The sequence below is a fragment of the Panthera uncia genome, assembly GCF_023721935.1.
Source record: "Panthera uncia isolate 11264 chromosome B3 unlocalized genomic scaffold, Puncia_PCG_1.0 HiC_scaffold_1, whole genome shotgun sequence".
Classification (NCBI taxonomy): domain Eukaryota; kingdom Metazoa; phylum Chordata; class Mammalia; order Carnivora; family Felidae; genus Panthera; species Panthera uncia.
The window spans coordinates 61,294,991-61,317,135 of NW_026057582.1; the positions used below are offsets into that span (position 1 = coordinate 61,294,991).

Genomic DNA, 22,145 nt, shown 5'->3' on the forward strand with positions numbered 1-22,145 from the left:
GCTGGGCTGGCTGCTCTGGGAGGCACAGAGATGAACCAGACAAGGGCCCCACCAGAACCAGAGTTCAGTGGGGAAGATGAAACATGACTAAAAGCAACACTAACAGTTCATGATACATAAGGTAGACTCCAACAGAGCACTGTAAATGGCAAATTACCTTGGGCCATAGGGAATGTACGCTTCCTGTTGGAAGAAGTATATGTGAGCTTAGCATAGGAAGACAAGAAATCCTTCAGGTGTGTTAGTTGTTGGAAGCAATGTCAATCAGTGGCACCAAGATGTAACATGGAGTGGGAGTGACATGAAGAGAGAAGCAGAGAAGGGAAAAAAAAGCCTGCGCTTAGGACATGGCAATGGCCTAGCTTGACTAGGACTCACAAATGTTCTAGATTAGGACACAAATGCAAGGAAGAGGCCTTGAATGCCTAAGCTAAGGAACTTAGGCTCTGGTTGGAAGGCAATGGGGAGACATTTAATATTTTTGCTTTAAAAAAAATTTTTTTTTTTAGTGTTTATTTTTGAGAGAGAGGGACAGAGTGCAAATGATGGAGGGGCAGAGAGAGAGGGAGACACAGAATTCAAAGCAGGATCCAGGCTCTGAGCTGTCAGCACAGAGCCTGACACAGGGCTCGAACTCACGAGCTATGAGATCATGACCTGAGCCGAAGTCAGACATTTAACCAGTGGAGCTACCCAGGTGTACCAATATTTAATGTTTTGGAGTAAGGGAAGCAGCATAATTAGAATTATGCCCTGGGAATATAAAGCTAGTGGCATTGTTTATGATGAACTATGTATAGATGGGGATATCAATCAGGAGGCTATTATGAATAGTCCAAGTGAATGTTTCTGAAGGCCTGAACTGGGATGGTAGTAATGGTTATGAAAGGGAAAGAATATTTACAAGAGATTTTTAAATAGCTGTCCCCCTATTGTTAAAAGTAATATACTATTCAAAGCAGTGCTATTTGTAATAGGCAAAAACTGAAAGCATTTAAATGCCCATGAATGGTACAATCAATAGTTGTGGTGTTCACACTATACAACATCGTACAACAATAAAAATGACTGAAATACAGTTACATGCAACAATATGGATGAACTTCACATAATGTTGAAAGGAAGAAGCCAGCCACAAAAGAGCACATCCTGAAGATTCCATTTATATAAAGTATAAAAACAGGCAAAATGAATCTATACTGTTAGAATAGATAGTGTTTAAGTTTGCGGTGGCAAGAAATGATGGAAGCAGGCATCTGCATTCTGCTAACAGAATCTGATGAACAGATTGTGATAAAACTCCCAATTTGATTTTTTCTCTCCCACCCTTTCTTCAATCTTTCTTTCCTCTACACGAAAACCTGGCAGGTCTCATTACTTTGCTGTTCCTCAGACAATATGCAGTTCTATGGTCACTTTAAGTAATAAATGAAGTCTCAATTCAGAAATCAGAATATCCAGTTCTAGAACAATAAAAATTCCAAACAGCACTGCATCATTTCTAATCTGCCAGCTTAAATTGGTTTCAGATTAAAGCCTCCCAACGGAAAGGGATTGGGAACATGGTTGGCTTTTCTGGTTCAGTCACTCCTGGTTCAATTCTGCCCCCAGCCAAGGTGGAGGATGGACAGTGGAGGGCTAGGATGGGAGGGTAGGTAAGAATGAATGGTTAATGTTTTCTAGGCCTAGCAGCTACTTAAAGCTGGTGCTTTTGGTGAGCCTGGTTAAAGCTGATGCTTCTTCTCTTGGCCACTCTTCTAGGGCCATATATCTTTATATGTAGGTGGTTACTTGCAGCAACTTCTTCAACCCTCTGGGCATCCAGAAGTTCCTCTCCAGCCCAAGACAACCCAACCCCAACACATCTGGCTCCCATCTGGCCCTTGGGAAACCTTTCAAGGCAGTCGCCTTGACTCAAAGGAGCCTCTGACTCCCTTTCCAATACTGCTTTTTGGCCCTTCTGTCATCTTCTATATTTGCAGACACACTCAGGCCCCATCCCCAGAGGCTTTAGCTTTCTCAGGCACCAGAACTCTGGGTCACCCATACTGTAGGAGGCTCTCCAAGTCCTCCTGCTGAAGCATCTTTCTTGAGGTCCTGGGGCAGAGGACACAACTCAGAGCCTGGCAATGGCTCTCTAAAGAAACTTCTTTATCTTTTTCTTTCCTCTGACTCTTTTATATGTTTGGCCTGGCTAAGAGGCCAGAGGTTGTGAGTCAGATTCTTCTTTATTCTTTTTGTAAAATCTGTGTATGTACCTCACATTCATCTGGGAATCTTAGTATCTACTGTATTTGTGTCTCAGTGGAATACAGCACATATATTGTAACAATTTCAGGCTATGCAGGAGATGAAAAGAAGAAAGTAAAAATCATCCACAGTTCTAACACCCAGAGATACCTATTAATATTTTGGAATCAACACAATGTTATTTCTTTTTTTTTAATTTTAAAAAGACTTTATGTTTTTAAGTAATGTTTTCTCCTACATGGGGCTTGAACTCATAACCTTGAGACCAAAGGTTGCATGCTCTACCGACTGACCAGGCAGGCAGCACAACGAAATGTTATTTAAGATACATTTCTCCAGGTATCTCTTTCCTTCCTTCCTATTTAAAAAATGGGATCATATTAGACATACCATTTTGTAGATGCTTTTCATTTAATCCATGCCAACACACAGAGTTTTATTTTAGTCACTGTAACATTAAAAACTACATTTACTTCTTTATTCCCTTGTTTTGAGCACTTAGTTATTTCCAATTCTATTATTATCATCAGTAACACTATTATGAACATCTTCAGGTACAAAGCTTTACAAAATAACTTTTTTTTTTTGAAAGAAGTCAAGAGTCGACTAGCCTGCAACTGACATTTTGAAGGTATAAATCAACACAATTTGCTATTTGAGTAGGTATGTGAGTAAGGGGAAAGGAACAAGAAAAAATAACAAAGTAAGGCAGGAAGTTGCTTTGGGTGAAGATGAGTGGTTCCCACAGTGGTTCAGTTTGTAGGTCCTCAGGCCACCCAGGTAGAGATACTCAGCTGCAAATGTGGAATTAGAAAGACACCAGGGGTAGAGATGGTGCCTACCTTTGAGATGTTTGTCTATTATACTAACCCTAGCAAGGCATGGTTTATGTCAGGCTACAAGCCTAAAGGTATTTGCAGTTAGCTGCGAAAAGAGCCAGTGGAAAGGGATTAACTGAAGAGAACAAGGTCTCAAGCCACCAAGAAGGGACAGAATGGAGGCAAGTAGAAAAGGTAACCTAGAAAAGAAAAGGGAGAAAAGTTCAGGATGGGAAAGTTACTGGAAAGGACAAAAATTGCTGAAGAGGCTTCAGCAGATTGCAGATGGCTTGTAGATCTTAGTTAAGTCATCTGCTGACAGTGAGAATAGTGAGGTTATGACTCAGGACTCAGACTCATGAGTGTTGTTGTATTATTATTTTAAAATAAGCTTGAGCTCACTTGAAGCTACTCACGATACTACTCAAAATATGGTCTGTAGCATTGCATCACTTGGTACACCAGACGTTAAATCAGAATCTGCATTTTAAACAAGATTCCAGATGATTCTATGTCTATTAAAGTTTGAGAAGTACTGCTGTAGCCCATCTTCCCAATTAACATAAAAGGGAATGGAGGTTTTAGGAGATAAGCCATTTTTCAATATTGCAAAGGGTGAGAGAGCTCCTTCAGGAAATTAATGGGAATTCAATTAAAGATGAAAACAAGGATCTTCAAATGAGAGTGAAGTTCCAGCTGTATAATTTCACGACTTTTCTAGCAATACTTGTGTGTAGGAATGGAGGAAGTGGAATGGTTTGGGGCTGTCCAAAATTAGGTTTAGGTAAGATGCTGCAGGAGGTGAAAGGAACAAAGGAAGGCAAGCAAAGGCAGATGGGGATGGACAATAGAGGCCTTTAGGTAAGGAAGGGATGGGCCAAAGAATACACCATGGAACTGGTAGTTGGGATGAAGGAGTGGGGCTGGTAAAGAGGTTGTGGTCAAAATGAAGAACTTAAAAGTTTGAAATCCTGAAGGTAGAACACATTTTTTTTTTTTTTTAGGTTTACTTATTTATTTTGAGAGAGAGAAACAGAGAGCAGGTGGGGGTTGGGGAGGGGAAGGGACAGAGAGAGAATCCCAAGCAAGTTCCAATCAGCACAGAGTTCTATGAAGGGCAGGACTTGATCTCACAACCTGTGAGATCTGGACCTGAGCCCAAACCGAGAGTCAGTGCTTAACTGACTGAGCCATCTAGGCACCCCTGGAACACTTTTAAGTAATTTAAAAGGTCCAGGTTGGCCGTCTCACAGGGGGCTGAAAATGACCAGGTTTAAGAGGTTAAGAAACAAGACCAACATATGAGTGGTGTTAGAATCTCCGGGGATAATGGCAGTGGACCAGAATAAAAAATCTGGTGACATTTATAAAGCACAAACTGTTCAATACTGATTGCCTCACATAAACTTCCCTTGGTGGGTCAACGAACAAAAAGAGCCATGTGATTTGCTTTAAAAGATAAAAAGCCCTTTTTATCTGTGTAAAGCAGCAATCCTTCCTGAGACTTTCTCTTCAAAAACTTGGTCTGACTAGAGTTTATTGCTTTAGCAGTTGGACATCAGAGGGCCTAACTTGGAAAAGATCCATTTCTTCAAAGATCTGACCACTCCTGCCAGAATAAGACTAAATGCCAAAGGACATGACCCTTAATTTGAATCAGTAGATACTATCAGAGTGACAGCTTCCTGGAACACCAATTTCCTTCTGAACCCAAGGAAGCCTTGGGTAGTATATCAGTATACAGCTCTGCAAGTAGTAGTTTATGGTATACAACAGCCCTAGCTTAACTTGGCTGGCTCTCTTTATGAATTTACATTATTATGATTAGAGTATACAAAGAAGAAATGGTAGAAGATCATACAAACGTTTTCATTTTCTCTCAGGTGAACAAAAAGTTACAAAAGAGTTTACAGAGAATTGATCCTTTAAAAAAATCATGTGCATGTAATAGCCATATCTACGGATGTATAAAAACTTAGTAGCAACAGACAGCCCAGCTTTGGAGCAAGGGATAGAAAAAAAAATGCAACTGTGGATTCTAGGACAAGGCACTGAAATGAGGAAAATAGAATAATATATTTTTAAAGACTTAGGAATAGGTGCACCTAGCTGGCTCAGTTAGTACAGCGTGTGGCTCGATCTCAGGGTTGTGAGTTTGAGCCTCACACTGGGAGTAGAGATCACTTAAAAAAATAAATAAACTTACAAAAAAAAAAAAAAAGACTTAGTAATTCAGTACATCTTGAGCAACAGGGGACTTACCTTTGGGAAGACCTGCCATGACCACTTCCAAAGGAACCTATTTGATGGAAGTGGAGGCCCATTCTCTTCTCCCAGGCCAGGACACCACTCTGCCCCGGACAGCCCAAGGAACAGCAGAATTGTGAGAGAATTCCACTGGCACCTGTCAGAACCCGGATATTCTCTGTTCTGATGTGGTCATAGAAAGCAAAAGAAATCTGTTCAATTTTAAAGGTTTCTATGTGAACTAAGCTTGATACCAAGTAATGTTCTAGTCTAGCTGAGAGTGATAGGGCAATCTGACCCAGTCTCTTCAAAAATGAATTTATGTCTCTACCATAGTAGAAATTTAAGTCCCTAGCAGTGATTTTTCCAGCATTTGCTTTTTGTGCTGGATTTTAATTAACACCAAAGAGATGGTGGGGTAATCACTTTAATGTGGTTGAAATTTCCATCACATTTCTTGTCAGAAACTACCAAAACCCCTTCATATGACACTGTTATTTACAATAAATTATCGTGGTTACCTTAATAACCTAATCCATTTGATAATAGTGAAATGAGAGGATCTGTACAAACTATTTTTGGCTGCCATCAATGACTACTAGATAATTGTCTTTCTCTTTATTTCAATTCCGAGTTGAAAGCAAGTTGTGTACGTAGGGTCTCTGGAAGCATCCGTTTGACTGAATATTGCCAACAAAGAACAAATCTCGGAAGACAGAGCTTCCCTAGAAGTATTTTTCAGTGGCAGAGCTTCAGGGAATTTTGAAACATCAAATGAAATAGACATGACAGGAGAAAACTAAAAACTATCTCTCCAGATTTACTGCATTTACTCATTGGTGTTCCCATCTCTTATATTTTTTCATCTCACTGCTTTCTATGGCTTTTTCTAAGTAGTTCTCTAAATGGAAGTCCCTTTGCTTATAGAGTGTACATTCAGGCAGATTTGTTATTAGCTGGGACCAGCAGGGAAGAGCTGGTCTTCTTGCCTTTCTTTCCTCTCTCAGGTGCCTTTTACTCACCTCCTTTCTTCTCCTTGTTTCCCTCCTGCCTCCTGTAAGACTACTGGGCTGTTAGATGCTTCATTCCCCACTACCACTCACCCTCCCATGTATGTCTCACCTAGGGTTGTCAGATGTACTAAATATAGGGTGCCCTGTTAAATGTGAACTTCAGATAGGCAATATTTTTAGTATGAGTCTGTCCCTGCAATACTTGAGACATATTTACACTAAAAAAATGTAAATGCAAATTTAACTCATAGTCCTAGATTTTACTTGAGAACCCTACTCACTGTGGGCTACAGGGGGCGCTAACAGCTGCCTGGTCTCTCTTACTGAGAACTCTATTTGCTGAAAGAATACCTAAATCAAAATAGCACCATTTCAGGGTGCCTGGGTGGCTCGGTTAGTTAAGCATCCGATGTCTGATTTTGGCCCAGGCCATGATCTCACGGGCTGAGCTCCTCGCTGATGGTGCGGAGCCTGCTTGGGATTCTCTCTCCATCTCTCTGCCTTTCCCCTGTTCATGTGCTGTCTCTCTCTCTCAAAATAAATGGGGTGGCTGGGTGGCTCTGTCGGTTAAGCGTCCAATTCTTGGTTTCAGCTTAGGTCATGATGTCACAACTTGTGAGTTCAAGCCCTGTGTCAGGCTCTGCACTGATGGCACGGAGCCTGCTTAGGTTTCTCTGTCTCCCTCTCTCTCTGCCCCTCCCCTGCTCACACTCTGTCTCAAATATAAATAAATAAACATTAGAAAAAATAGGGGCACCTGGGTGGCTCAGTCGGTTAAGCGTCTGACTTTGGTTCAGGTCATGATCTCACGGTTCATGGGTTTGAGCCCTGTGTCAGGTTCTGTGCTGACAGCTCAGAGCTTGAAGCCTGCTTTGGATTCCGTGTCTCCCTCTCTCTCTGCCCCTCCCCTGCTCGTGCTCTGCCTCTCTCTCTCAAAAAAAAAATTTTTTTAAAGAAAAAAGAAATATCACCATATCTTCACAATGGTCTATGTTGCTATACTCCCAGTCATTCCCACAAGGGCTCCCTTAGATGTTTTTCACTCTAGGAATTCCAAATTACTGAAGGACGGCTGAAATACCAGATCTGGACTCCATTTACCTTTGCCCTCAATTACCCTGATAATACTAATTTTTAGCAAATGAGTATAAGACTCACCATGATGGACAGAATTCAGGTGCCCATATAACACACTCTTCCTTTCCATTTCTGCTTTAGAATGAAGCTATTAGGGAAAAAGAAATCCAACGTGAACATATATGATGTATTTTATAATACATTAGGACAATTTTTCAAAAAATGAGAAACCTGCTACAGGACCAAAGAGCAAGTAATTATATTTAAATGCAAACTTGAAGACACAAATTAATGTGAAGAACAAGACACCTAAGGTGAGGTAGTGTCAATGTAGTCCTGAGAGAATAATTAACTCAGCCTTCCCCTTTGAGATCTTCTCTTTATTCAGTCCGAGAACAGCAGGAGGCAAAGAGAGTATAAATTCAGGAGCATTTCTGAGGGAAACACAAAGCACTTTAGAAGATTGATTGACTGATCGACTGATTTAGAGAGAACATGAGCAGGGGAGAGGCAGGGCGAGAGAGAGAGAGAGAGAGAGAGAGAGAGAGAGAGAGAGAATCCCAAGCAGGCTCCATGCTGTCAGTGCAGTTTCCCCACATGGGGCTTGACCCCATGATCCTGGGATCATGACGTGAGCCAAAATGAAGAGTCGTACACTTAACTGACTGAGCCACCCAGGCGCCCCTGGAGGTATTTTTCAGTGGCAGAGTTAATGCTCTTTCAAAGCCTTCATTTGCCCTTTCAAAGCCTTCATTTGCCCTTTCAAAGCCTTCATCTGTTCATAGCTGACTTAAAAGACACTATTAATCCAGAAAATAACTTTTTTTTGAGTTTATGGTTTTTAATTTACTTTGAGAGAGAGAGAGCAAGCAAGGTAGGGGCAGAGAGAGGGGGACAGAATCCCAAGCAGGCTCTGCACTATCAGTGCAGAGCCCGATTTTGGGCTGGGACTCATGAACCGTGAGATCATGACCTGAGCTGAAATCAAGAGTCTGATGCTTAACTGCTTCACCACTTCACGAACTGAGCCACTGAGGCCCCCTTGAGCATAACTTAAAAGAATTCCTCTTCCCATTGTCTCAGACTTTTCTTAACTGGTAGCTTTTTTTCTTTTTCACTCAGAATACAAAAGGGCAGCCTAAGTGTTTGGTACCAGCTCCCTTCCTTCAGAAGATTCCTGCACTCCTCAGTGTCCTGTGTCAGTGTCATTTACACTAAGTAGCCCTAGAATTCCCTTACTCCTGGACAAAGAACAGATGCACCTCAACTCAAGCAGAAATTAGGATTTTTTAAAATTATTTATTTATTTATTTTAGTAATGTCTATACCCAGCGTGGGGCTTCAACTCACAACCCTGGGATTAAGAGTCACATGTTCTTCAGACTGAGCCAGAGTTGTATTTTTTAATGGTATTAAAGAGTTCAAAAATAATGTAATTTTCCTGACACAATTTTGTACACTGAAGAGCCATTCTACAAATGTGGACCCTTTAAAGAGGTACTCCCTTGTTTCTTTGCTCTCATTCTTCCCCCTTTCTCTTATGTGGCTAAGTCCCTCAATCTAAATACTGGATGCCCTATGATTCAGTCTGTTTGAGTTTTTATGAACTACCCTAACCTAAATCACAATGTAGAGAAGGAAGATTATTTGGCTGGGAATCAGGGAAGGTGGGTTACAGTTGAAATGTCTCCACGAACTAGCTATGGGATCCACAGAAGCCATTTCATCTTTCAGGGTCTGTCCCTCCTCTATAAAATGCTACTGCTGGACTTTCTGTTCTTCAAGGTTCACTAGAAGTTCTGGGATTCCTTTTGTATTCTCCCCCATCTCCATGTGCTCCTTGTGAGGTATTTGTGTTAGGCTGTCAGATAAGCTTATTTAACAAACACATTTCTCTTTTTTAAAAATTTTCCAAAAACTAGGATAGTTAGTTTAAAAAAATGTAACTCACTGAAAACACAGTTTTCTGTCTGTAGTTTATGAAATTTAGAAAATAAGCAGATTGGATGTAGGAGAATTTTCTGATCTTCAATATTTTCAAATTATTGCACACTTTTCTGGAAAGCTATTTTTTCTAGGCACGCAGCAGAGTAGGATCCAGTAAATGGATAAGGAGATGAAACATTCCCCTCCTGTGTTTTTCCTGAATAGTCTCTCTGTGCATAATACACACCCTACTTATATCTGTGTATATGGCTTTATGTAAGTGAGGTAATTATTTATTTCATGTAAATAATTATCTTAAAAAGTTTTTTAATACTTATTTTTGAGAGAGAGACAGAACGCGAATGGGACAGGGGCAGAGAGAGGGAGACACAGAATGTGAAGCAGGCACCAGGCTCCGAGCTTGTCAGCACAGAGCCCGATGCGGGGCTCGAACTCACGAACTGTGAGATCATGACCTGAGCTGAAGTCAGACATTTAACTGACTGAGCCACCCAGGAGCCCCAATAACTATCTTTTTAAGGTTAATGTTTTTTGAGCTACATTGTTGTAAAGGCATCCATTTTAAGTAGTGTGATAAATCGACCAGTATACACATACACCTAAGTTAGCATCACCCAGATAAATATACAGGGAACTTTATATCACCCTCCAGAAAGGTCTCTTGTGCTCTTGCCTCAGGCAACTACTATTGTGATTTTTATCACCATAGACTGGGTTTGCCTGTTCTTTTTTTTTTTTTTTTTTTAAGTTTATTATTAATTTTTGAGAGAGAGAGTGCACAAATGAGGGAGGAGCAGAGAGAGAAACAGAGAGAATCCTATAGAGGTTCTGCACTGTCAGCACAGAGCCCGATGTGGGGCTCAAACTCACGAACTGTGAGATCATGAAAGAGTTGGATGCTTAACTGACTGGGCCACCCAGGTGCCCCCAGTTTTGCCTATTCTTGAGTATTAAATCATACAGCATGTATGAATAAAGAAAAAACATAAAGTATTGTGGACATGAATATTTCCAGCTAAAATTAAGGCCCAGTGAGGTATAAGCAGGCTGGCAAGGAAGTAAAAGAGAGGCAAACATGAAAAGTTAATCACTTTGTTAAACTAAGTCAAACTTGATTAAATGAAGAAAAATCTGTATCCTTTAAAAAGCCCTCATATTCTGAGTGATAGATTAATAGTGTTCACAAAATATTGAACCAATTTGAAAAAGGCATTGTAGAATGAAGAAATGACCACAGGCTAAAGAGAACAAACTGCTCCTTTCTCTCCCACTCAAATCATTGGGTGGTAAGTAAAAGTTGCTAATAAGCTTCTGATTTCCTGGCCAGTTTATCACAGAGGACCATAAGTGACTCAGTGTGAGTAGCAGATCATGTGTAGAGGATGAGATCATGCCAGAAATGGTAGAAGGGGTTTGGAAACAACATGAGTAGCCGAGGCCTAGATGCATTGGCTCTGCTATTTGTGGACCTGGAAGGTGAGGTCAGGGGTAGCAAAATGGATACCAGAATCACCTGTTGTCCAAGTGAATGGCCAAGCTGGCCCGACAGGAGAAACGTAGATTTCACTCTGCCCTGACTTCCCCAACTATGGATAAATTCTCCAAAAACAAATGGCTGGTAAAAAAAAAAATACAAATACAACTGCTTATGAAAAGATATATTTTATTTAATTTAAAAAAAACCCTCAATTTGTTGACATCTGGACCAAACAGGACAAAGTGGATCACACAGGAGCAATGCTCTAAGCGAGCACTGACTGAAGAGCTCTGATGCCAACAAGAAGGGCACCCAAACACAAGTTCTGCATAGGGTATAGTCTTTATGTCTTTCGGTGAAGGCACAGCCATTTGGTTGGCACTTCGTAGGAATATCTTTCCAACAAGTCTTCATCATATGGTATGTGCCATGAGTCTCCAGTTGTTTGCACCACTGTGTCATAACTGGGGATACGCTGTTGAATTAAAAAGGGAGCCAAACATTGAGAACAACACAGAGGGGTTACCTGGCCATTTCCCTTTCTTTTCTGACAACTTCTCAGTTTGCTTCAGGAGTATTCTCTGTCTTACTTAACAATGGATTTTCAAAGAGCAGCTAGCTCTGTGAAGATGAACCCTAGCATTAGGGGTTTCTTTTTTGGGGGAGAGTTCATCTTTAAGGTTAAAGACTCTCTACAGGAGAGTCTATATTTGGACTGAAAGAAAATTTTCATATATACAAAATAGAGAAATAGTATAATGAACTCCCATGTATGCACCACCCAGCTTCAGCCATTATCAACTCATGGATAATTTTATTTCACCCATACCACCCCCCAAGATTATTGTGAAGCAAATCTCAGCTATCATATCCCTTCTTCTATAATATTTAGTATGTACCTTTATTTTTATTTGTGAGAGAGAGAGAAAGTGGGAGAGAGGGGCAGAGGGAGAAAGAATCTGAAGCAGGCTCTATGCTCAGTGTGCAGCCCGAGGTGGGGCTCGACCCCAGGACTCTGGGATCATGACCTGAGCCGAAATTAAGAGTTAGAAGCTCAACTGACTGAGCCATCCAGGCGCCCCTCAGTATGTACCTTTAAAAAGTAAGGATCTATTTTGTAAATATAAGATTAATACTATTATTACACTTAAGAGTTAATAATTCCTTATCATCAGATAGCTACTATTTACATTTCCCCAATTATTAAATATGTGTACATATATTTTACAGTTGATTTCTTTGATTAGGAGTTGAAATTAGGTTATTACATCGTGACTGAATTATCTGTTAATTTTAATTAGAGCTTTACTTTTCATCTCTGTTTTTCTTGTCATTTTGTTGTTGTTGAGGAAACCAAGTCAGTTGTCCTGAATAGTTTCCCCCAGTCTTGATTTTTCCTATAGAGCTGTTGTTTTGTATATTTTTTGACCATTGGACCACATATACCATTGGCTAGTGTATTTTTCTATAATAGCTTGCCTTTGGATTTTTTCCCTTTGCTTTCACACAAGAGATAAGAGATCTCATATTTGCAGGGATCTAAACTAGAACCAAAGGAGAACTCAATTGAGACCATGCCGCAGAAGTGAACTAACAGGAAAAAGAGTTACTTAGCAGAAATATGACGAACCATAAGGGATAAGGAATTTTCAGGAAAATAAAAAACATGTATGAGGATTTATAATCGTTGATATAACTGAAGTCACAATTGATGACATCTCAGATGTTTTTGATATGTCAATTAATGTGATGTGAGGCTGGTCTATGGAAACTTTTGCTCTGGCAGACTTTCTGTGTCCAGGAACTGGCTAATCCCAAATACCAAACTACAGCTGAGAAAAATAAAGCATTCAGAACCTTCAACTAAGTGCAACATTCTTTGACTATGCCACATTCTTACTATATATATATATATATATATATATATATATGACTATATACTGTACTTGACTCTGTTGGCATTATGTAGAGAACAAATAACATACCTGAAAGGTTATTTTTGATCCTGGAAGCCTATTAATGATTGCTAGCTGATGGCCCTGCTGCCACTTAAAGAAGAGGCGCTGGGTCTTGGCATCATGTAGACAGGCCTTGTGGTCCCGCATCAGATCTTTTGTGATAAACTTGCAGTGGTTCCCCGAGTGCAGCGTGGCATACAGAAGGAATGGGTCGTCTGCCGAGCTAAGCCAGGCATAAGAAAGAATACAATTAAGCACAGCCCCAAGGAGGCAGAGGATGGCATTCTTCACCACGCTTTTTACTTCTTACTCTATCTACTTTCCTCAGAGGTGTTCTGCATTCTTAACTGACATGATCTCAGTGATGCTTACAAACTACCTGCATCATGTCCTTTGCTAGTAGACAGCATTCTCTAGAACACAGGTTGGAAAGCTAAGTGGAAGGGAATGCAAATGCTCAACTTGGTCCACTGTAGTGGGCTCTCCCACTAAAATGAAGAATTCTAACAATGACTTTCCCTTCACATTCACAGAGAACCCTGGTTCTCTGTGTGCCCAAGGTGTTGTTCCTATTTGCCTTATCCACCACAGGGCACACCCGCGCCACCCCCCTTCTCACCTTTCCTCATTTAAATTTGAGGAATATTCAAAATATTAATAAGGCAGGATGACACTTCCTTGCAAGCTACCAAAAATAATGGGCTGCCCTCAAAGCTAATAGTGGTATCTCAAAGAAGCTTCTGGGTAGTCACCCAGATCACTCAAAGGCATCTCCTGCTATGAGATGAACCAGTGACTCAGAGTTTCTAATAGACCCTCCACTTGAGCACTTACCACTGTAGTATGTGTGCTGTAAAAACAGCCAAGTAGTTGCCTTGCTCAGGAGATTTGGACTATAGCACGTGGTATGTCTTACGCCTTGATCCAAATGACCCAAAGTAGGACCATTTATAGTTTATTTTATACTCAACTATTTCAAATGAAATGATAAATGACTAGAATCTATCTGCCTTAAAAATCTCCAGGAAAAAAGAGAGCGGAAAGAAAAATAGAAAAAATGTAGGGGGTTATATGCAACAATATCAGAAAAATGATAGTAATTGCTGGAGCTGGGTGACACTTCCATGGAGATTCACTATACTATTCTCTTATAGTATAGTATCTGTTTGAAAAGGCTTCTTTGGTACATTAGTGGAAAATAGAATTAATGTTAAAAACTTAAATATTCAAATCCAAAGCCACAGGAGGTCACTGAATCAATCTTTACAACTGGGTTTGGAACTTTAACAGACACAATAAACACAAGCCCCAAACCAAGCATGAGACCAATTTCCAACAAGCTTCTTGGTTGTAACACTGCATTTATCCAGTTCCTCCACCTAAGAAAAATAAAAGTGATGATGATGGCACTTACATATATGCTTTCCAAGTACTTGGTGCCCTGCTACAGTTTTCCATGGATTATTTACAAATATTATCTCACTTAATCTTCACAGAAACCCCATGGGGGTTATATACGAAGACACAGAGGGAAACATCTTCCCAGATAGGAGGTGGCAGGGCTGATATGAATCTGGGTAGACTAATTCCCAAGCCTGTGCTCCTCTAGTGTATCCGATGCTGTCTAAAGTGAGTGTGAAGAGTATTATTATTGTCTTCTACTCACAGAGACAAAGAAGCAACCCCTCCCGTGAATACATAAAAGGACTTAGCTAAGGAAAAAGGGATTGGTTTGGGATTTGAACGAGGGGTTAGCCCCCTGTTCTATGCACAGAGAGTCATTTTACCTTTTTAGGAATAAATGATTTGGGGAATACTGACAAATCTTGAAGCTACCACATTCAACATAATGAAACCTATACCCAGGACTGAGGTACACACATGATCCAGGCAAAGTTAAAAATAAACTTTTGTCAGCATAAATCGGATGTAACACTAAGTGTATGTTAAAAGTTTACACGTCCTGTTGAGGGTCTGTGCCTCTCCTGATTAGCTGCTTTCTTCTTTATGGACACTGTACCATTTTGTCACTCACCATGTTTTCCATGTTTCTTTGGATTCCTGAGAAGCTGTGGCTCATAGCAACATTCTCTTTATATTTAGAATAAATTCCAGGCTCCTCTCTTGCCTATCCGAGTCCACAGGTCTTCTGTACTATGGTCCTTTCCTTCTGAGTCCAGAACCTCCTGATTTTCCTTCTTGCTGCTACAGCTCATCTACAATAGTTTGCTTTCTTCAAACATGTCAAACACATTCCTGCTTCAGGGCTTTTTGAACAGTGGCTGTTCCCTCTGCTTCATATGTTCTTCCATCCACCCTCCCCCATTTTCTCAAATGACTCCTTCCCTCTGGTTTTGCCCCCTCCAAAAGGCTATTCCTGACCACCCCATCTACTACCCTCTGACCTACCCCCTACCTAATCCTTTTTAATCTATTTACTCTGCTTTATTGTCTTCCTAGCCATTGATCACTGCCTGGAATTACATGACCTTTTTATTTGTTTACCTATTTGCATCCCAAGAAGGCAGGCACTCAATGAACGACTGCTGTTTTCCAAGAACACAGAGGGTGCTCATATTTATACAATATTGGTTAAATGATCTGTGTAGGACCTTATGGCATGCATTCTGTGTACTCATCTCACTTCTGACTTTATCTCCCTCCTATTTCTCCTTTATCCTTATTTTCTCATCCATTTAAATGTATCCCGCTGTAGAAAGTATATTTTTGTAAGCTGCTTCAAATCTTCTTTTAGAATGAGGCTGAATATACGTACATATATACATTCAGACACATGCACTTTAAAAATGGCAAGAATAGGTAACTAACAAGCAGATGATGGAAGCCCAGTGTAATTCACCTAGTGCCTTCAGTACTTACATGTTGTCAGCAAAGAAGCAGCTGGCTTGCTTCTGCACCTTTTTCATCTCATCCTTTCTCCACCTGGAGTGCTGTGTTAGCATGTGCTTTCGGCCCAAGACCAGCAGCTGCAGATTCTGCTTGGCTAGTTGAGAGACCACATGCAAGAGCTAAAAAACACAAAGCCAGTCCCCAAAAGGGCCAAGAGAAGAATGTCAAGTAAGTGGAGTGATTCTTCTACCTGGTAGTCTCAATGGTGAAACACTCTTTTCTGGTAAGGGGTGAGAAAACATTCCTTAAAACAATTCTGCATCTTTGTAAGCCTGAAGCAAATGCTTCTTTGTTACAACTGTAGCCTACTGGTCAGGCTACATTACATTGGGTCTGGTGGGGGGGGGGGTTCCTAAGCATAGACAAAATAGGTTGTTGTTGTTGTTTTGCATTTAATTATTTTTGAAAGACAGAGAGAGACAGAGTACAAGTGGGGGAGGGGCAGAGAGAGAAGGAGACACAGAATCCAAAGCAGGCTCCAGTCTCGGGGCTGTCAGCACAGAGCCCGACGCAGGGCCCCGAACTCACAAACGGTGAGATCATGACCAGAGCCAAAGTCGGACGCTTAACCGACTGAGCCACCCAGGCGCCCCCAAAATGAATTGTTTTTAAAGTGTGTTCCACAGAGTCCACTGGGATAGAGACAGAGAGGTTCAATGAGGATGGGATTTAGTTCCTATACTCCCGACCCTGTTTCAACCAAAACAAGCTCAGCTTTGGTACATTTATACATAGGTATTCTGCATAAGTTGTCACTTGAATAAAGTGAACAAAGTGTTCTACTTTTTTTTTTTTTCTTGTAAGTTTGTATATGGCTGGAATAGATTGCATCTTTTCAGCCAACTTTTCCATGTCATGATTCTGCGGAGACTGATACCTTTCACTGAAATTCTTTTTTCCAAAGATCTGTCAATTTTTGTTCCCCACCCAAAGATTGTTAATATGTATTTACCAGTGGTTTTATTTCATGCATTTTTATATAATCTTATAAGCCATAATTTTAAAAGGCTAGTAATCAAAAGCAAACATCTACACTATAAGAAAGTTTGGTTCATTGATTCAAAAGAACTCAAAAGATACTGAGAGGTGCATCTCCTTTAGAATGCATTTATAACATCCCTTTATTTATTTATTTTAATGTTTATTTATTTATTTTGAGAGAGAGACAGAGAGCATGTGAACAAGCAGGGGGGAGACAGAGAGAGGGAGTGAGAGAATCCCAAGAAGGCCCATGCTCAATGTGGAGCCCAATTCGGGGCTCCTGAGCTGAAATCAAGAGTTGGACACTTAACCAACTGAGCCACCCAGGCACCCATAACATTCCTTTCTTAAAGCTATGCTGAGATTACAGATTATTTTCGGTGAGCTCAATTATAAAACGGCAACTGGATTCATTAAGAAGAATGACAATTAGTTTTAAAATTTTCCATATGAATTTCCATTGGATTATTGCTTTATATTTTTAGTTTACTACTATACCCTGGTTTAGATAAATGGCCTTGAGTTTACTAATACTAAGTTAAAAAGAGGGGCCCAGGGAAGAACAGAAAAGGATTAGCTTGAACTGCTCTGGGGCACCATCTTGTGGCTTAGAGGTCTGTAGTAGCAGCAGCTCTCTGAAATGATGCTAACAAAAGAGAATAAAAGAAAGATACAGGAAAGAAAGATGAGTTTACAGAATAAAGGCACTGGCCTGAAACTCTATGACAGTCTAGCCATGAGCAGACTTCCTCTGCAGTAAATTCCAAGGCTAGATCCAGTGGGCTGGGTCAGAGTCACAGGTATACTCAGAATAGTAAAGAAAAAGAAAATTTACCTTAATTCTATGTTAGATCAAAAATAAAACTGGGGGGCATTTCCACTTCTTGGAAGATGGAAGTAAATCTACTTTTCCCTATCTCTAAAGTACTACTAAAAAGCCCAGACATTCTACAAAACAAACATATAAAGACTTTGAAAGTTTGATGTTTCTAAAAATCAAAATGTTTTCAAACACATCTAAAATATAAAATACATCATAGGGGCACCTGGCTAGCTCAGTCCGTGGTATGTGCAACTCCTGATCTCAGGGTTGTGAGTTCAAGTCCCATGCTGGGTGTGGAGATTGCTTAAAAATAAAATCTTTAAAAAAATACCATAAAATGAAATTTATACGCATTTTGCACATAAGAAAAATATCAGAAATTAGAAAAAAGAAGACTGTGAAAGGTACAGAGAAAAAAGCAGACTGGCTAGGGACCTGAGGGCATAAAGAATGACATCGTGAGTTCCCTGTATATTCTTTTTGACTCATATATCCTAGACTTAGAGTGAAGAAGCTGGCAACCCAGAAATGCCAATGGGTACAAAAAGACCCCAAGAAAGGCCCAATTTCTATAGCCCAAGGACCAGGAAAGAGGCCATCCAGCAAGACAGAAAACTTGTTACAATGATGACACAAGAAGACTGTGGTATTGTGTGTGTGTGTGTGTGTGTGTGTGTGTGTGTGTGTGTGTACATATATACATGCAGTTCCCAGAGCAGCCATTAAAAATCTACACTAAAACACACTATATATTAAAAAACAAAACACAGTAAAAAACCCAGGACAGATACATAAAAATGGAATTCTATAAAAAAGTTCAAGTAGCCAATAGGAAGGCAGGAAAAATGAAACAGAAAAAAAAAAATAGAGATGATATAAAACAAAAAATAAAATGGCAGGCATAAATCCTAACATTTCAATAAGGACATGAAATACAAAGGGTTTTAATACACCACTTAAAAAACAGAGGTGGGCAGTGTGGATTAAAAAACATAACCCCCCCCAAAAAAAAAACAAAAAAAAAAACAAAAACATAACCCAACTATATACTACGTAAAAGAAACTCATTTTAAATATAAAAATATAGGCTAGTGGAAAGTTAAAGGATGGAATAAGTTAAATCATGCAAAGATTCATTAAAGGAGTGCCAGAGTGGCTACATTAATATTAAATGAAGTAGAATTTAGAGCAAAGAAAATTACCAGATATGCAGAGGGACATTATGTGATAAAAGGATCAATTCACCAAGTAGACACAGCAATCCTAAATGTGTGTGCACCAAACAACAGAGCTACAAAATATGTGAAGCAAAAGCTGATAGAATGCAAAAGTGAAACAGACGAATCCATAATTATAGTTTGATATTTCAATATTCCTCTCTCAACAACTGAGAGAAGACCCAGACGGAAAATCAGCAAGTATATAGAACTCAACAACACCATCCATGTTCATGGATTGGAACACTCAAGACAGTAAAGATGTCAACTCTCCTCAAATTGATATATGGGTTTCAAATGCAATTCCTATCAAAATCCCAGCAAGTTTTTTTTTGTAGATATAGACAAGATTATTATAAACTTACAGGGTAAGGCAAAGGAAGAGCAGCTAAAACAGTTTTGAGAAAAAAATAATAAAGTGTGGGAAAAATAAGTCTACCTCATCTGAAGCCTTATTACAGAGCTAAAGTAATCTACATTGTGTGATATTGGTAAAGGGATAGGCATATAGATCAATAGAACAGAATAGATGACCCAGAAATAGACCGATATAAATATGCCAAGGAAAGGTAAGTTTTTCAACAAATGGTGCTGAAGTAATTGGATAAGTAAAAAATGAACCTCTATTTAAATCTCACACCTTATACAGAAAATTAAATCAGAGAAGATCATGGACTTAAATATAAAGCATAAACTATACAGTTGTAGGGAAAAAACCTAGGAGAAAAATCTTCATGACCAGAGATCTACACAGAGTTCTTAGATTTGACATCTAAGACATTGTCTATAAGAGGAATCTTTGGGGGTGCCTGGGTAGCTCAGTTGGTCAAGCATCTGACTCTCTTGATTTTGGCTCAAGTTGTGATTCCACAGTTCGTGACTTCAAGCCCTGCATTGAGCTCTGCGCTGACAGCATGGAACCTGCTTTGGATTCTCTCTCTCTCTCTGCCCCTCCCCTGCTCATGCTTTCTCTCTCCCTTCCTCGCTCTCAAAATAAATAAAACTTTTTAAAAAATTTAAAAAAAGAGGAATCATTGATAAATTGGACTTCAAAATTAAAACTGTTTGCATTGTGGAAGGTCCTGTTAAAAAAGATGAAAAGACAAGTTACAGACTGGGAGAAAATACTTGCAAACCACATATTCAACAAAGAAGTGATATCTAGAACATATAAAGAACTTTCAAAACTCAACAGTTAAAAAAAAGCAAATAATCCAAATAAAACATGAACAAAGACCTTTTCGAGTGCTTGGCTGGCTCAGGTGGTAGAGCGTGTGACCTTGATCTTGGTATTGTGAGTTTGAGCCCCACATTGGGGGTAAAGTTTACTTAAAAACAAATCAAAACGGGCGCGTGGGTAGCTCAGTCAGTTAAGCATCTGACTTCAGCTCAGGTCATAATCTCACAGTTGATGGGTTTGAGCCCTATGTTGGGCTCTGTGCTGACAGCTCAGAGCCTGGAACCTGCTTCAGATTCTGTGTCTCCCTCTCTCTCTGCCCCTCTTCTGCCCATGCGCTCTCTCTCTCTCTGTCTCTCAAAAACAAATAAAAATGTTAAAAAAATTTTTTTTAAAACAAAACAAAACCCAAAGAACTTTCACCAAGGAATGCACACAGATGACAAATGAGCACATGAAAAGATATCCAAAATTATTAGCCATTAGGGAAATGCAAATTATAACCCAATGAGGGATCACTATATACCTATCAAAATGGCTAAATAAAAAATAGTAATGACACCAAATGCTGGTGAGTGAGGACAAGGAGAAACTGAATCACTCACATATTGCTGGTGGGAATTTAAAATGGTACAGCCACTCTAGCTACAGTTTCCTGTAAAACTAAACATGCAACTACCACATGGCCAAGGTATTGTATTTCTCGGCATTTATCCCAGAGAAATGAAGACATATGTTCACATAAAAACTTGTACACATATGTTTAACTACTTAGGTTTATTTGTAATAGCCAAAATCTGGAAACAATCCAGATGTCCTTCAATAGGTGAACAGTTAAACTGGTGCATCTAGATCATCGAATACTAAACAACAATAAAAAGGAACAAACTATTGATACTGCAACAATCTGGATTGATTTCCAAAGAATTATTTGAGGGAAAAAAGCCAAACACAAAAGGTTATGTACTGTGTGATTCCACTTACATAACATGTCTGAAATGAGAAAATTATAAAAACTGAGAACAGATTGGTGGCAGCTGTGGGCTAAAGAGAAGGTGAGGTCAGGAGGGAAGTAGGTATGGCTATAATAAGGAAACAAGAGGGTTCCTTGTGGTGATGGAAATGTTCTCTATCTTGACTGTATCAAGGTCTATATCCTGGTTGTGATAATATAGTTTGGCAAGATGCTACCATTGGAGGAAAGTGGGTAAAAGATACACGGGATCTCTGTCACTATTTCTTACATCTGTATATGAATCTACAATTATCTCAAAATAAGAAGTTAAACAAAAAAGCCAAAATAAAACAAAACCTCTGAACCAAAACAAACTGGGGCTCCTAAGGACAAACGGGTATGTGACAAATATCCAATGCATCCCGGATGGTCAGTATAAGATATAAAAGGCAATCCTCTCCTGAGGCTATCAGCAGGAAATAAGTTTAGATAAGAAAGATAAGGAAGGGTTTTCTTAAACTCAGGACAGTCATGACCAGAGAAGCCACAATCCACTCTGGACTGTTCTAATGTGGAAAACCATGAATGAGATGGTAAGGGATAGTTCTGGGTTTGTCTAAGTAATCTAGAATCTGAGCCACATAATAGAACAAAATAAATAGTATGGCTCCTTCTGGAGAGTATCCAAAATTCCAAATTGATTCTAGAACTTCTCTGGGTATCTCAAGGTTAACCAGAGATTGGATCTCAACGCCACCACCACCCCCCGCCCAACCCCATTGCTCCTTAGGATGTCTAAAGGATAATTTTCCAAAAACCAGAAGAAGAAGAATAATTTTCAGACTAATATTTGATGCAAACACTTTCTGGTTTGGCTTCCATTCTAATTTGGTTTATCTCCTACAGGAACAGATAAAAGGTTTTTGTTTGTTTGTTTTTGTTTTGTTTTGTTTTTACTTGTAAGTGACACTTATTTTTGGTATAAAATTGCTGAAAGGTAGTTCCTGAGCCTAATTAGGGTAAAAATACATTTGGCAGGGCCACATCTGTTAGAAATAACTGCGTAGGGATACTCAGGAAGTAGAAAAGCTGCCTGGGAGGTGGTAGAGGCCAATGAGACCAAGAGTTTTTCTGAGTAATCCTAAACTGCAAGTGTAACTTCCTTTCTGTATTCTTAACTTTATACATCACCCCCTGCAGTCTCTTGCGCTTCCTGGGTTGTGTGGACTGTAGGTCTTCAAAAACTCTTAAGCCTTTGGGATCTGATGTCTACAGAAATTAGTTTTATGCCAGTT

The 22,145-nt window shown here is 39.6% G+C and overlaps 2 protein-coding genes across 3 annotated transcripts in view; both read right to left on the reverse strand.

Annotated features, from left to right (window-relative positions):
• The window catches only part of PSMA6 (proteasome 20S subunit alpha 6), a 30,154-nt gene extending 24,713 nt beyond the window's left edge, over nt 1-5,441 (reverse strand). Inside the window, exon 1 of the mRNA XM_049612888.1 lies at nt 5,331-5,441. Within this exon, the coding sequence (XP_049468845.1) occupies nt 5,331-5,349 (19 nt within the window). The 5' untranslated portion in view covers nt 5,350-5,441. The remainder of the gene's footprint in view (nt 1-5,330) is intronic.
• Nucleotides 5,442-10,998: 5,557 nt separating this feature from the next.
• Nucleotides 10,999-22,145, reverse strand: part of PRORP (protein only RNase P catalytic subunit) — a 132,453-nt gene continuing 121,306 nt past the window's right edge. For both annotated transcript variants that reach the window (XM_049612893.1, XM_049612891.1), the window contains 3 exons: nt 15,668-15,816; nt 12,815-13,010; nt 10,999-11,304 (listed from right to left, as the gene is read on the reverse strand). In XM_049612893.1, coding sequence (XP_049468850.1) covers nt 11,173-11,304; nt 12,815-13,010; nt 15,668-15,816 — 477 coding nt within the window. In that variant the 3' untranslated portion in view covers nt 10,999-11,172. The remainder of the gene's footprint in view (nt 11,305-12,814; nt 13,011-15,667; nt 15,817-22,145) is intronic.